This window comes from Dermacentor variabilis, chromosome 10 (genome assembly GCF_050947875.1).
Source record: "Dermacentor variabilis isolate Ectoservices chromosome 10, ASM5094787v1, whole genome shotgun sequence".
Classification (NCBI taxonomy): domain Eukaryota; kingdom Metazoa; phylum Arthropoda; class Arachnida; order Ixodida; family Ixodidae; genus Dermacentor; species Dermacentor variabilis.
In genome coordinates, this window is record NC_134577.1 from 122,087,259 (window position 1) to 122,102,954 (window position 15,696).

Genomic DNA, 15,696 nt, shown 5'->3' on the forward strand with positions numbered 1-15,696 from the left:
CAGCGTGGTGTCCCAGTCGCGGTGATCGTTGGAGACCTACATCGACAGCGTCTCTGTGATTGTTCAGTTGAGACATTCCATAAGACCGTTTCTTTGTGACTGGTAGGTGGTGGACAGCTTGTGCTCAGTGGCACAACAGCTGACGAGGTCGTCGACAACTAGAAACAAGAATGAGCAGCTGCGGCCTGTAATAACTGTCGAGGTGCACCATAGTGGAGAATGACGTCGCGGAGGAGAAAATCGACGACGTCTGTTGCACAACTAGGCGGCAACGCCTTTGTTATCGCATAGCGTGTCATGTAATCAGTTGCGACGGCAATCGACTTGTTAGCTCTAGTCGTCGTCGGAAAAGTGCCAAGTAAGTCAAGGCCTAAGCGAGAGAACGGTTCACAGGGAACTTCAACTGGATGGAGTCATCCGACAGGTGGTAGGGGAGGTTTCTTCCGGCACTGACACAATTTGCAAGTTGCGACGTAACAGTGCACAAAGCAGTAGAGACCTGGCCAGAGGAACCGGCGTTGTACGTGATCGTATGTACGCAAAACTCCCAGGTGTCCCACCGTCGGGGCGTCGTGAAGTTGTTCAAGAGCAATGGATTGCAGATGACGAGGAAGGCCAAGGAGCAACTCAAGGCCATCAGCGTTCATATCGCGGTGGTAGAGGATGCTGTTGTGCAGCAAGAACATGCGGCATGTGTTGTCAGTGCTGCCGGAGTGATTGCACTCCGGCAATGATGGACTGTAAGGACTCGTCGCATTGTTGTTTGGTGTGCATGTCAGTCATGACAGTGAAAGCCATCACGCAGGTCACCGGATCTTGCACAGAAGGATCAAGTGGATCCATGGGGTGACGAAAGGCAGTTAGTGTCCTTGTGGAGGCATCCAGTCTTGTAACTGACAATAAATGAAAATTACTGGAGCCACAAAGCCCAGCGAACAAGCCGTCCTGTCGGGTCCCGGAGGGAAGAAAGCCGGCAGTGCGTGGTGGTCTGTAACGACCGAAAATGTACGGCCGTACAAATATGGCTGGAACTTGACGACAGCCCAAACTAAAGCGAAGCACTCCCACTCGGTGATGGGGTAATTTCTCTCAGCAGGTGACAGCAGGCGGCTGGCGTAAGCTATTACGCACTCCGTACCATTCTGTTGTTGATCGAGAACAGTGCCGATGCCATGGCCGCTTGCGCCAGTGTGGACTTCGGTCGGTGCAGATGGATCAAAGTGGGCAAGTATGGGAGGGGCGGTCAGAAACCTGATGAGAGCGGCAAACGCATGAGCCTGCTCCGGGCCCCATGAGAATGGCGTGTTCTTCATTTTGATCTGTCAAAGGCCGAGCAATGTTGGCAAGGTTTTTGATGAAACGATGAAAGTAAGAACACAGGCTGACGAAGCAGCGCACGTCAGAAGCAGAATGTGGCACAGGGAAACTGCGTATGGCACTAACTTTTTCCGAATCTGGTTGGACACCGGATGCGTCAATGAGGTGCCCCAACACGGTAATCTGACGGCGCCCAAATTGACACTTCATGGAGTTGGAGGCCGGCTTTTCAGAAGACCACAATAATGGCAGTGAGTCGGGTAAGGCGGCTGCCAAACATGGGAGAAAAAACAGCTTTGTCAAGGTAACAAAGACAGGTGGTCCATTCGTAGCATCGCAGAAAAGAGTCCATCACAAGTTCAAATGTCGCAGGAGCATTGCATAGGCAAAAGGGCATGACTTTGAATTGATATAAGCCATCCAGTGTGATGAAGGCTGTCTTTTCCAACCATTTCATCAACCGAAATCTGCCAGTAGCTGGATCGAAGATCGATGGACGATAAGTATTTAGCTCTGTGCAAGCAGTCCAAGGCGTCATCGATGCATGGTAGTGGGTAGACGTCTTTTCGTGTGATCTCATTTAAGTGGCAATAAACGCAAAATATGCCAGGCACCATCTTTCTTTTTTCACACGGACGACAGGCGAAGGGCTGGCTGATGGCTCGATGACCCCTTTGTGGAGCGTTTCGCCCACCTCTGATTGGATGACTCGATGTTCAGCATGCGATGCACGATAGGGACGCTGACAAATAGGATTTGTGTCTCTAGCGTTTATGTGGTAGTGAACAACAGATGTTCAGCCTAAAGGCCTGTTGCCGAAATCAGATTCCACTGTACGATTCAAGCAGGAGACGTATGTCCCTGGCCTGTGCAGAGGTGAGGTTAAGTGCAGTCATTTTCGCAAAGTTGTCCGTTAAGGAACCAGAGCTGGGAGCTGCGATTGGCACTAATAAACAACTCTCAGAATTCAGACTCTCAATATCAAATTCAGAACCACTAGAAACGCTGTCCAAGAGCATGCTGGCCGGAATCACTTGAGGGCACAGTCTGAAATTCAGAAGCGGTAAAATGATGTCATTATTAGTAACCGTGACCGGTTCAAAGCACATTGATGATGGGGCGAAGCACATATTCACCCTCAGGAGGAACCTGTGGCTGGGCGGTCAAAGTGACGTAAGTAACTGCTTCAGGTGACAGACGCACATCACGAAGCGAGCACAAGTGCGGTGGGGCAGTGCTCGGGGCATCGGCAAGTTGAGGCAGTTCTAACTGAAGAACGGCCGTGCAGTCGAGGAGAGCAGAATGAGTGGATAAAAAGTCAAATCCTAGGATAACGTTGTGAGGGAAGATGTTGCTCACAGCAAAGAGAACAGAAGTAGGGCAGCCAGCTATACTTGCAGTACACATTCCAAGAACCAGCATTCCACCGTCAGCCATATGAAGCACTCGGGCAGCTGCTGGGTTGAGGACCTTCTTTAAATGACTACGCAGGCTAGCACTCATCACCAGTGGCGTAGCCAGAAATTTCGTTCGGGGGGGGGGAGCTCAAGTTGCAGCTTGGCCTCCTCCTTAAAAGGAAGCTTTAGCTCGGGTACTCCAATCTAAATACATGTCGAAGGAGAATTCGTTTTTCTCGGAAACAACTGCACTAAATTTGAAAAGGTTTGTTGCATTAAAAAACATTCAATTCTAGTGACTGTTTATTTCGAATATTTCATTTAGGTCGTCAATTCTTCATTGAAAATTGGCAAAAATCGCAATTTCAGAAAACGAAACTATCAAGTTTAAAACTGTAGCTCAACAATGAAAAACGCTATCATAATTCGGTGAATTGCATCTAACAGCACATCTACAGCGGACAAAATTTATATACACATGAATTTCAAAAAAGATTTGTATAGAAATACGGCTTTTGCAGAACCCTCATACACAATGTAACCAATTCACGTAAGATACAAATTAACACACAAATTTGTCCGCTTTGACTGTTATAGTAGATCCCTTTACAGAACCGCGATATCTTTTCTTGATGCAGAGCTATTAGTTTGTAAACGTCGTGCTTCTATCTTTTTCGAACTTTCGATTTTTTCAAAATATTTGAAACAGAATTCAGGCCCTAAATCAAAATTCCAATTCCAACAGACACTAGAATTCAACGTTCTGTCTCAAATGCAACAAATTTCATTAAAATCGATCCAGGGGTTATCTCGGAAAAACGGTTCCGCGTTTTACATGTACTTCAATGGGCCGTGTCGGAGTTGGGCGCGAGCTAAAGCTTCCTCTTAAACAATTTGTCGTGCGATCAAATACATCAATAATACTGTATTGCCATTGCCAAAGATGCTGAAAAGGAATTCTTGAACGCTACACACTGTCAAAAGAAGTATGTGCCAGGAGTTGTGAAAAATATACGAGAGCAAGTCGAATGAAAGTAAGCCAATGCGAACATATGACAAACGGGGTACTTTATTTAAGAGTAGTCTCCATGAGCATTTAGACATTTGTCCCATTGACTAACGAGTCGCGTGATTCCCGTCTTGGGACTCCTTGGGCTGCTGCTTCAAAAAGTCAGCAACTGACTCTTTCATGTCGTCATCCCACACAAATCTGGTTCCCTTCAGCAGCTTCTTCAGTTGTCCCAAAAGGTGGAGGTCGTAAGGCGACAGGTCTAAGCTGTATGGCGGATGTTGCAGCATTTCGCATTTGAACTTTGCCATTTTTATATTTACCAAATCAGCGACTTGGGGACGGGCACTTGGGGACTTGGGGACTTTGTCGTGGAACAAAGATGACTTCATTCGTCAATTTACCGCGTCGTTTGTTTTTGATTGCGACACGCAGACAATCCGGCGGTTCATGATATCGGAAAGAATTGATAGCCTCCTGCTTTAGCAAATTCTATCAGTAATGGCCCCTGACAATAAAAAAAAGTCAATACTTTTCCAGTGGAAACGGCGGCCTTTGCTTTCTGGGGGGTGGTGAATACGAATCATAGTACCTTGCTGGTGAAGCAGCGCACAAACACGGACACAGTGGAGACAAGCAGGAATAGACGACACTCGCTGCACTCGCAACTATTTTATTCAATAGTTGCGAGTGCAGCGAGTGTCGTCTATTCCTGCTTGTCTCCACTGTGTCCGTGTTTGTGCGCTGCTTCACCAGCAAGGTACTATGATCACTCACCAACTAGCCCAACTTTCCACGTTAGTGAATACGAATGTTTTCACTGTAAGCTTTGCCGTGGTGTTTCAGGCTTGTTGCAGTGGCACCATGGTTCGTCCCCGATCACAATTACAGACAAGAAGTCATCACCCTGACTGTGATACCGGATCAGATGAGCCAAGGCAGCGCCGAACTTCTCCGTCTTCTGGCAGTGGTTCAAAATATTGGGCATCCATTGCGCACACAAAAGCCGATAACCGAGATGTTCATGAATTATGGCGTGAACTGAACCGTGACTGATGTTCACACGCTGTGACATTTCGTCGATGCTTATCCTCCGTTCTTGTCTTATCAGCTCATCAACCTTTACATTTTTGTTGGGGGTGATTGCACGGTGGCTTTGGCCCGGTATTGGATCGCCTTTGCCACTTTCACGTCCTTCTTTGAACCGTTTGTTCCAACGCTTCACAGTGGCCAATGAAGTGCAATTTTCAACGTACATGGCAGCCACACGGCGACTAATTTCTTTTTAGGAAACACCTCCAGCTGTCAAAAACCTCACGGCACCACGCTGCTCAACTTCTGGAGCGTTCATTGTCACACAACCATGTTCAACTCAGTGTTTGAGAGCATTAAAGAACATTTATCCTCACACCTGCGTGCCACTTTTGTATATGAGAGATGCCTGTGTGCTGCGCGCATGCCTCACAGATATTGAACCGAATTATATTGCGCGGGCTGGGTATGCTCACTTTCATTTGACTCGCCCTCGTTCATCAGAAATGCGAAGATACAATGGAATATACAAATGCAAAGATACAGCTTGATAAAGGGCAAAAAATGTTTCACCGGAAACAAAGCTCACTGCATGTATGCACGAAACCTCGCCACAGCATGTTTAAATATACGTATAAGTCTCCAATAAATCTACGTATCTAAGAAAAAATCATTGTAAATAATGTGTCAAACAAGGCAAATAAACATGCTGCGCAATCACAGAATCCTAAATCCCGCCCCCATTCCATCCACTCCACCCGATGTATCGTGCTCAACGGAAGGCGGCATGCTTCCTCCCCGCTTTTCTACTTTGCGCACACGAGACTGAGCCACCATCATCAGCTCACCCATACCACCGCATTCGCCAAGCTTTCGCTCGCACATACAGCATGCGGTGCGCGGTCACAATGTTATTGCCCTTGGACTTTATACGGAACATGAGGACGACGGCGACGACAGGAATGCGTCTGGAGTTTCATATAATTGCTATCGCAATAATATAGTAATAATATCTGGTAACTGAAGCGTCCCGTGGCCCATTACTTTCCGTAAAAGAAGTAACAAAGTCGAACTTTCACCATGCGACAATTTTCTGTGCTGCGACAATGTCTTTCTGTCTTTTGTGGGCTAGGAACACGGAATTTAAAATAAAACGCAAAGTAAAGCATGTTGGCCACAATCGAATGCCTACTTTGGGCACCTAGTGTGGCTACCGAAGGAATATCAAAGAAAATACGAGACTCTTGGTCCACCGAGAACCATACACACACGGCTCTGTATCCTACACCGGCGAGACAAGACTTTCCAGAGATTTTGCGCTCAAGCGAACGCGGTGCAATCAGTTGAGTCCCCACAGTGATGGCGGTGAGCGACCATTCTTTTTTTTTCTCATCTGCTAGCCAGAAAGCGTCCAAAACTCTGTGTGGCGAAAATCCACTCGGCCAGAGAAAACCGAACGTGCACCGAAGTGTGCCGTGCTGCGGTCGGGGCAACACCAGAAAAACGCATGCGCTTTGGCTGGCTCTGGCAGCGCGCGGGTGGGGTAGCGAGAACAAGGAAATTGAAGAGACTCAATGTGTCCTCGCAAATTAAAGTCCAAATATAAACAATATATAAGAACGTATTTACCTTTGCTGGCTTTACTGTCTTGACATGAATGTTTTGGCTTGAGTGAAAAAAAAAATGTTGATATTTTTTGTCGCATGATGGCACAAATGAACCAGCACAACGCTTCGTCTCAGCTGACCTCGCTGCGTGCTTTGTCAACTTGTCCGATAGAGTGTTGATTTGGCTTGTCTCGTTGTATGTTTCGATGTATGACGTTCGAAAAGTCAATGCACCTTTGGCATCAAATTTTTATAACAACATTAAACCCACAAAATTCGCAGTTGAAAATCTAAAGCACAACTTTGGAAATGCCAATGCACCTTTCACATCAAAAGTTTATAAGAATGTTATACCCATAAAGCTTCGGAATTGACATCCATTCGCTCCCTAGATTCCGTGGCCTCCGCGAGATGCTGCGGCAAGCCCGTTCGCCATCAACAGGCCTATGAAACTTTGTGCTCAGATGGGGCTGCTTGCGTTATGCGACTCACGGTGCATGGGCGTTGCCGCAAAATCCAGACTGAGTTAGCAATGTTCGCGGTGAAATGTCTTGACGAGCGTGAAAAAGACATTCTAGACAAAATCCAGAGTGATTTCCGGCACAGGGGGTTGCTTTGGTCAGCGGTGCGTGGACAGCACAAAAAAATTTTTTTTTTGGGGAGGGGGAGGGGGCTCAAGCCCCATGAGCCCCCCCGCCCCTGGCTACACCCCTGCTCATCTCAGGTATGTGGGCTCCACTGTCGATGAGTGCTTGGACGGCTATGCTGTCTATTTTAACGCCAATTACACTTCTCCTTGTGTGCATAGACAAAGGATTTGCTGCAGCATTAGGCAATGCAGCACCACCTCCGAGGGCTGCATTTCTTAGTTTTATGAACGGGTGCGGCCAAACGCCACAGGGGACGAAAGGCGACGTGGCTGTGGTGAACGCGAAGATGGGCGACGTGTTTGCGGTGAACGAGACTGGTGTCCGTGCGGCGACGGTGAGCGACTGTACCACATGTTCCTAGCATAGTTGGCGCTGTTAGATTCGGTGGCGGGTGAAACCGTTGCGGGCATTTTCATCAAAACGGCTCAGGTTGGTTGGCATGCGAAGTGTTAAGGGCCACGAGTTATGACAGTATCAGGCGACATGACCAATGCGGCAGCAGGTGAAACATATCGGCTGGTCGTCCGCAGTTCTCTACTCAGTCGGGTTGCGATAATGCAGAGAGAAGCGTCGGGGTGGAGCAAAAATAGCAGAAGGGCGTTTGTTAGCTCTGGGATTGGCAACAGCACAGACAGAACGTAAGCCAATGTTTTCAAGTTCCTGGTGAATGATGGCTTGTAAGAAGGGGACTGAAAATGTTGTAGCATCAGGGACAGGCGAACAGAAATGCAGGCGCCATCGCATCCAGTTCACGTCAACGATTCGCACCACATCCTCCGATGGCGACGCATGCTGCTGTGTGGGTTGATCTTCACATGTAGGCGTTGCAGCAGTAGTGGGAAGTCTGGCGAATGGTTGCAAGATGCACCTGCTTTTGGCGTGCTGGAATTGTCGGCACTCTTTAAAGATAACATCAACTGTAGAGTAGCTTTTGCACATGAGCAGATTAAAGTCGTCGTCAGCAATGCCCTTAAGCACATGCCCGACCTTCTCAGCTTCTGTCATGTCGTGATCGGGTTTGCTTTATGACAAAGTGCCAGCATGTCCTGGATGTACAAGAGATAGGACTCCATGGGGGATTGGGCACAGGAGGCCTATTCCTGTTTTGCGTCAATTTTACGGCCGGCTGGTTTGCCAAACAACTCTGTCAACTTCTCTTTGCACTGGTCCCAGCTGCTCCTCTTCGTGGTTTTCATACCACACCTTTGCCGTGCCTCTTAGGTAGAACAACAGGTTAACTAGCACATGCGGGGGGTCCCATCTGTTGATTCCACTAACAAGTTCGTACATAGCTACCCACTTTTCAACATCGGTACCATTGGTCCCACAGAAAGTTCCAGGTTCCTTGGGTTGCACAACCACAACCTTGGCTATGCCCGATGACAAGGTACAGCAAGATGCTACTTTACCCCCAGATGTCACCTCTTATGACATTTCAAGGCAGCGAGACTGAGACTGCACTGTATTCAGCGGCACTGACAATCATGATGTAGAGGATTGACTTTCTCCCTATGTACAACACATCAGCAGAATAAGAACAAGGAAATGCCCCACACAGGTGCATGGCACTAAACTGGATGCACTACCTACTGTATGCAAGAGAGAATGAGGAAGAATGAGCTTCCCGTTACTCCTGAGCACCTACCTACAACTGTTTTTATGGGCACAGCATTGAAGCTGCAACTGAGGTAATGCCTAACACCACATGATATACAAAGCACAATACATCAACACAGAGAAACCAAAACAACTGCACACACTTCTCACCAAAATAGACACAACACCTGCTTTGTTGCATCTGAGCTGAAACGGGTGAATCCCAAACTCTGTGTCACATAACATCTGAAAAAATTAGCTGCTATGAGAGAACCAATGAGATTAATCTTGCGCGCTATGCATGCATCTTTAGCCTAATGGGTAAAGAATTGGGCTGCTGCACTAAGGACCCAGATTAACGACCCACCATCAGGCACATTACTAACTATTATTGAGCCTATCTGACTGGATGTACGAAGAAGCCAGGAGACAGCTCATGATAATGCTTTGCATAAGAGACAATGAAGCTGAACTCACGTTTTCTGCCTTGTGCTTGCAATGCTCTACCAAGTGAGCTTCAACGGCAGTTGTCCTAATGTCAATTTTCTTGGATAGCTGCGCATATGTACTGAGCATAGCCGTTGGAGTGCTAGGCAGCAGCACTCACAGTTATGATGGCAGACATGTAGTATCCTTTAAAACACCCACATTACAAAGCACATGATCTTAGAAGCTGGCAACTGGCTAATAAACACTCGTTTTCTACCATGAGGCCCCAAGGCAGCCGAAATCAAAACATTTGTATCTTATGAGAGAGAAAAATCAGGGGAATCATGCAGCTCAATTTTTTGTTTATAACAAGCATGTGATGGCAAAAGACAATGAAGCAACAGTGACTATATAGAAAAATGGGTTAGAGCTGATGACAATCATTGGCAGCTCACACTATATGGCTTTCTCTACAATTTATTGTCTCAAGACATCTGGCAGCAAATCCTCTGGATTCTTCTTCTACTATGTCTTTTGCAACTGAAATTTTAAATGTGTGTAATACTTCATGGCAACTTAGAACATTAAATGGTTAAGCATCTCCATACCTTAAATTTGTGGACCAGCTTTGTCACCTTTCTAGAACAATAACTCTCTGGTGTCATACATCACTCAAACCAACTAATTCTCACTCAAACCACTACTAATTAAATCTACCTTTAGATGAGCAGTACCTGTATTAGACGCAGCAGCATACCCTTTTAGCAAATGGATATACATACCACGCTCAGACTGAGCAAACCAAACAAACCAACAGCAACCAGTACTTGTGTCCATTTGTCTTCAACGAGGCAGAGACAGGCCAGGTCTCGATAAACACAACAAATATAAGGTGCAGGCAGAGGAAATAAGCAGAAGCTGTAAAGACAGCAGCAAAGTGAAACAAATTAGACAAGTTTGCACACAGTCAGCGATCTGGGCCGAGGACAATTCACAACGTTACTGCCACAATTAGAAGCAAATGCTCCTCATGCAACAAGAAAAAACACGTTGTAGCTGTAAACAGTACGACTGCGCGGAGTTGGTTGACATTCTAAAAACAGCACAGACAACAATTACAGCAGACACATTACTTGTGTCATCTGTCTTCTTGCTGTTTTTACAATATCGGTCACGGTTGCAAAGCTACGCACATGATCTATGAACGAAAGCAACGGACGTGCATATAAAGCTTGGTGAGCCGATTCATACTAATATATGTTTAATTTTGAAAGTTCCCGTAAAAGCGATAGTAGCAGCAGCAGTAAAGTGGGTTCGTTTACCAGCTCGCTCACAGCGTACGCATTGTATGATTGTGGTATGATTTAACTCCACGGCTCGCAAAGGAGCTACTAAGAAGCTTTAAGTGAAGGAAATACGCTTTCGTTATCTCACTGCAACGAATGAAAGCCTCTGACGCCCATACCGCGGTCAGCAGTGAGAAAGGTAATTAAATGCAGCAATGCCCTGCATGGGTAAATAAGAAGGGCATAGCGTAGTCATCCTATAGAGATGGAGAAAAATAGACTTAACGCGATAAACATCATAGGACGACATCCACGCTAGTTGAGTGCATGCATTTCTGGCGTGCGGAAGATGTCGCTGTTTCTTTTTGTTCTTTTTTTTACATCGGCGCAACGCGTAGGAACTGCAGTGTTGAAGGCACGAACGAATAAATTATCCTGCGATCACTGCGGGACCTGCGACAACCGTTTCGTGTTCCTTACATCGACCACAGCTCGAATGCGCAACCGGTTTTTTACGTGTCAGCAAGAGAACGGGTAATCGCACGACACTTACCGTTGCTCCAAGTACGTCGCGGTAGCACCAGCAGCTGGGCAACAAATGTCATCAGGCCCTGGCCCACCGCAGTGTCCGCAACTTGAAGCTTCTAAGCATTCGCCAAAAACAAAAAGCGGACCACATCCATACGTACGCGCGCGAACGAGACGCGAGCCATGTCGTTTGAGTTCGAGAGTAGTTAATTCATAAAAGCAAAAACAAACAAATATGTGACGTCACATCCGGTAAAGTTAACTTGTCCTCCTTTCTCACCTTCTCTCAGCTAACGCATGCGCAGCGACCACGGAGCCCTCGCGGGCGATGTTCAGGTTTCCCTAGGCACCTAGGATCAGAACACGTGAGGGATTTTTGTTGCCGCGTCCGCGGCAAGAGCAGCGCGCGTAATTAATGTGCCGGCGTGCCATGCGGCCCATGCGGTTGTCTTTGGCCAGTGGTTTTCAAATGTTGGCAAGTGTGTAGCTGGTGTAAATGCACAACGCTAAAACTGCCCTAGTGCAGCTCAAAAGACGGGTATTCGGCGATGGATCTCGAAAAAATCCCTCACCGCTTCGTGGACAGCATTAGCTTTAGCGTGTTCAGCACCGAAGAACTGCTGCGACAAGGCGTGCTCGAAGTCACTTGCTCCGAAACTTTTGACATCGTCGGACACCCGACCAAAGGTGGCCTTCACGATGCCCTGCTCGGTAAGACGGACTTGCAGTATGCGCTGCAATGCGACCGGCTTCTTTAACTGACCTGTTTTGGAATGGACACTTTCGTCTGCGTTTTCGTGGCACGCTCGTGTTTTGCTTCTTGTGGGTTATCTCACATTTTCTTGTTTGTGCATTTATGTCTTAGCCATGCTGCCATCTTGCACGCTTGACACACCCGCCGTGGTTGCTCAGTGGCTATGGAGCACGAGGTCGCGGGATCGAATCCCGGCCACGGCGGCCGCATTTCGATGGGGGCGAAATGCGAAAACACCCGTGTGCTTAGATTTAGGTGCACGTTAAAGAACCCCAGGTGGTCAAAATTTCCGGAGTCCTCCACTACGGCGTGCCTCATAATCAGAAAGTGGTTTTGGCACGTAAAACACCAAATATTATTATTGCACGCTTGACACGCATCCTTGCTGCGGATGCCTGTCGGGTATGTATAATCAAGGTTTTCATAGTTACGTTCGATTCCGCATGGTTCACAGCACCATGACTGCATCAGGGCTGCCGAAAGAGTTGCGACGGGCCTGCAGCACGCAGGCGTACCAGGGGAGGGGGGGAGAGGGGAAAGGGGTTCGCACCGTACACGGGAAGCCCCTTCCCGAAATTTGTTTTATTATGCGGCCTGCCCAGCCTTTCCTTTCCCCACTTACGCTCCCCGACCGCGGTCAAGTGCGTGACCCCCATCCACTTCGAAGGACAACAAAAAAAGGAAAATTCAGGCTATGCCACTGGTCGCATGCGCTTTTGAATTGAGCGCTAAAGTGCAGGCCCTGTCGACTGCTTGGTCAAATAGCTCAGTGGCTTTTGTGTGCGGCCGCCCTTTCAGTTTAGCGTGAGCTTCTCTTGCTCTCATTGAAGTTCTCAAAGGCTTCCATAGCAACTGAAGCCATGCCATGAATGACTTCGGTTGCCCTGTCTGACAGCATGAATGGTCAGGCAAATCTGATGAGAGCTGGACTTCACGGCACTACAGTGGCGCCGGCAGTGCATGTCGATGCTTCTGGCCTTGTTGAAACGTCTACGAGGTTAAGAAGTGTTTCCATGTCCATTGGAAGCACCTGCTGTGTTAACAAATACTCCCTGGCGAGCGTCGTATGCATGACGCCATCCACCTTGCTGCACCACCTCGCCAACAGGTGCAGAAGTTTCCTACACTGTGCCGCAATTGAGGGCTGCGGTGCACCGCAAATTGGTGCAGCAAACTACGGATGAATTGAACAGACTTGCTGGTGGTTGCGTGCGCTCCTATAAACATGTGATCACCTGTTGTTGCTCCTTCACATTTTCACGAAGGGAAGTTTAGAAAGTCACTAATAAAAATTTATAACTGATGTACACACCAACGTAGCTGTATGGTGAATGAGATGTTTTTTCAATCTCGTTTTGTGGAGCTGCAAAGAATTGTTTTTTCTCGGCATGTTCCGAACACTTTTGCGACTTAGCTTCTTGATATCCTACATCTCGTCTTTTCAGCAGTACGCTGCATGAGTGAAGATTAACAAAATATAGAGTATAAAATGCTATAAACCCATAAGGATGCATGTGATTCTTAGTGTTCATGAGTGTTGCGTAACTGTGCGTAATGAAACACTTGGTTGTTACTGCCCTGTCCCACTCTATACTTGCTTAGCACTGCCCCTGTCGTTTGTTGTATGAGACGGTTGATTAGCACTTTGTTGACGACTTCTGGAGCCGATGTTTGGTGATTAACACTGTGGGTCTTGTATGTCACCATCGCTGCTTTTGCCTCAAATATTTGTAAAATGTGTGAGATTGGGAACTCTCTTACTGTACAACATGCTGTTCCAAATGTTCCGGGCAGATGTGCGGACATCTGTACAGTGAACAGAAAAACTTTGCATGCGCCATAACAAACAATAAGGTTACAGGCTCTGTATTGCTTCTACCTTTTGTGCTTCTGTGCTCAGTATGAAGAATGAAACATGGAGGATCACCAAGGAAAAAATTACCTTGTATTTTGAAACTAGGCAGTGGTTCACAGATTCTCCCCATTATCCTTTTATGGAAATTAAATACAGCAACATGTGCATCATCATCAGCCTATTTTATGTCCACTGCAGGACGAAGGCCTCTCCCTGAAATCTCCAATTACCCCTGCCCTGTGCCAACCGATTTCAACTATCACCTGCAAATTTCCTAATTTCATTGCACCACTTAGTCTTTTGCTGTCTACTGCACTTCTTTTGGTATCCATTCTGTAACCCTAACGGTCCAACGGTTATTTAACCTGTGCTATACATGACCTGCCCAGTGCCATTTTTTTCTCTTAATGTCAATTAAAATAACGGCTATACCCACTTGCTCTCAGATCCAAACCGAAAGTTATGCCTAGCATTCTTCGTTCCATCGCTCTTTTTGCGGTCTTTAACTTGTTTTCAAGCTTCTTTGTCAGTCTCCAAGTCACTGCCCAAGTCAATTTATCGGGATTAGGTTCAGAGACGATGAAATCAGGAAGAGCGTTCCACAATCGAATGGCACGAGGAAGCGCCGACCATTTGAATACATGTGTGTTCCCGTAGACGCATGTGAAGCTGAGGTGATTATGTAATCTGCGAGATGTGAAAGGTGCGACTTCAAGCCGTAAAGATTTCCTATCCGCATGAACATACTTGTGAAATAATGATACGAGTGCAAAATCGCGTCGAGTACTTAGTGGCTGAAGTGAAATATCAAGTTTTATTTGTGAGATGCTTGAATTGTAGGTGTAGTTACGCTAGATAAACCTGATGATTGTATATTTGATTTTGTTCAAATTAGTTTACCATGTACGAATAGCCATTGTAATAGAACAAAATCTTTTTTTGGACCCAAGCTAGCCTAGGGCTAAGGATCCACACAGTGTGGGCAAATTTTATGTTGCAAAAGAAGAAAATAGTCAGTCAATCAAAAAAAGAAAATGGTGATTTAAAGTATTCAACAATCTTCTGAGCAAGGGACGTCTCTGGCTGGTACTAATGTTTCGACAAGAAAACAATTGCTTTCCTTGGCATTGTTTATAAAGCATGCTCTCCCCCTCTACTACTTGTGAGGAGGATGAGGCAACTAGGTGAGCTAGTAGGTGCATGTATTAATCTGCTTAAGACAAGTTCTTTAAAGGCACCATAAGCCATCTGTGACTTTCTGAACACATTTTGAATAAACACGCATTGCGTACAGAATATCATGACAACCGTTTCTACTGAGAATGGTAATATTATGCACCACCACAGTGAAGCTATTATTTTAAGCACCAAGCTTGCACTTCTGTTTTGTCCCTCCTTGCCATGTCGTGTTGCCAGCAAGGTCTTGTGCATGGCATCAGGGTAGAAGCTGTTGCTTGGTTAGTCGACGACCACACCAAAGGTACAAGAGTTGGCTGCACGTTCTGAGAAGGGAGGGCAGCTCGCCCATTGTGCGGTATTGATCCTTCCTTGATGCTGACATTCAGTTGGCGTTGCGTGGAGGGCAACTACAGAGGGAGGAGCGTTTCTTCATGCGCGTTGATGGCGACTTGTAGCTTTCACGGTGAGAAAGTGCGATGAGGAAAAGACAGCACCAGTGGGGAGGGCACTGAATGTGACTGAGGTAGTATGGTTGTTATCAAGTGCCTGTAACTTTGCTGTTACAGCACAATTTCCAACAATTATTGCACCTGTTTTTTAATCATAGACTCGTACGCAGCTGCCACTATACAACAAAATTTTGAGCTTGTAATGGCATAAGAGTCTATGCTGACTGAGATGCTTTCCTGAAGAGGCCTGTCTAACCATCTTGTGCACTGGCGTCCCCGTTTTCTCTTGACCTTCAACTTCGGCAAGCATTAAATTGTGTTCATTTGAACAGGCAGCCTTCATGACACGGGCAAGCTAAAAAGCTTTATCATCATGACTTTTGGGCTGGAAGAATATTCAGGTTTAACCAAATGATTGGTTTGTTTGGCAGACCTTGGAATTCTCCAAAACTATGCCAGTACTTAAGCTCGAAGGAATCAAGTTTTTTTTTCATGTTTTGACAAGGTCCATACGCTCTTATAGGTGCTGGCATACAGTATGTATCCACGTACGTACATACATACATACATACATACATACATACATACATACACACACACATACATAA

At 46.5% G+C, this 15,696-nt stretch overlaps 1 protein-coding gene and 1 long non-coding RNA gene across 8 annotated transcripts in view; one reads left to right on the forward strand and one right to left on the reverse strand.

Annotated features, from left to right (window-relative positions):
• Positions 1-11,036, reverse strand: part of LOC142560936 (uncharacterized) — a 29,880-nt gene extending 18,844 nt beyond the window's left edge. For all 5 annotated transcript variants that reach the window (XR_012823476.1, XR_012823477.1, XR_012823474.1 and 2 more), the window contains exons 1-2: positions 10,877-11,036; positions 9,820-9,955 (exon numbers count right to left, since the gene is read on the reverse strand). This is a non-coding gene — a long non-coding RNA (uncharacterized LOC142560936). The remainder of the gene's footprint in view (positions 1-9,819; positions 9,956-10,876) is intronic.
• A 190-nt stretch (positions 11,037-11,226) lies between these two features.
• The window catches only part of Polr1A (RNA polymerase I subunit RpI1), a 314,770-nt gene continuing 310,300 nt past the window's right edge, over positions 11,227-15,696 (forward strand). For 2 of the 3 annotated variants that reach the window (XR_012823481.1, XM_075673365.1), the window contains exon 1: positions 11,227-11,562. Coding sequence is in view for 2 of the 3 variants with exons in the window: in XM_075673365.1 (XP_075529480.1) it covers positions 11,400-11,562 (163 nt within the window). In the remaining variant the exon portion in view is untranslated. The remainder of the gene's footprint in view (positions 11,563-15,696) is intronic. The other variant, XM_075673366.1, reaches the window with a different exon arrangement.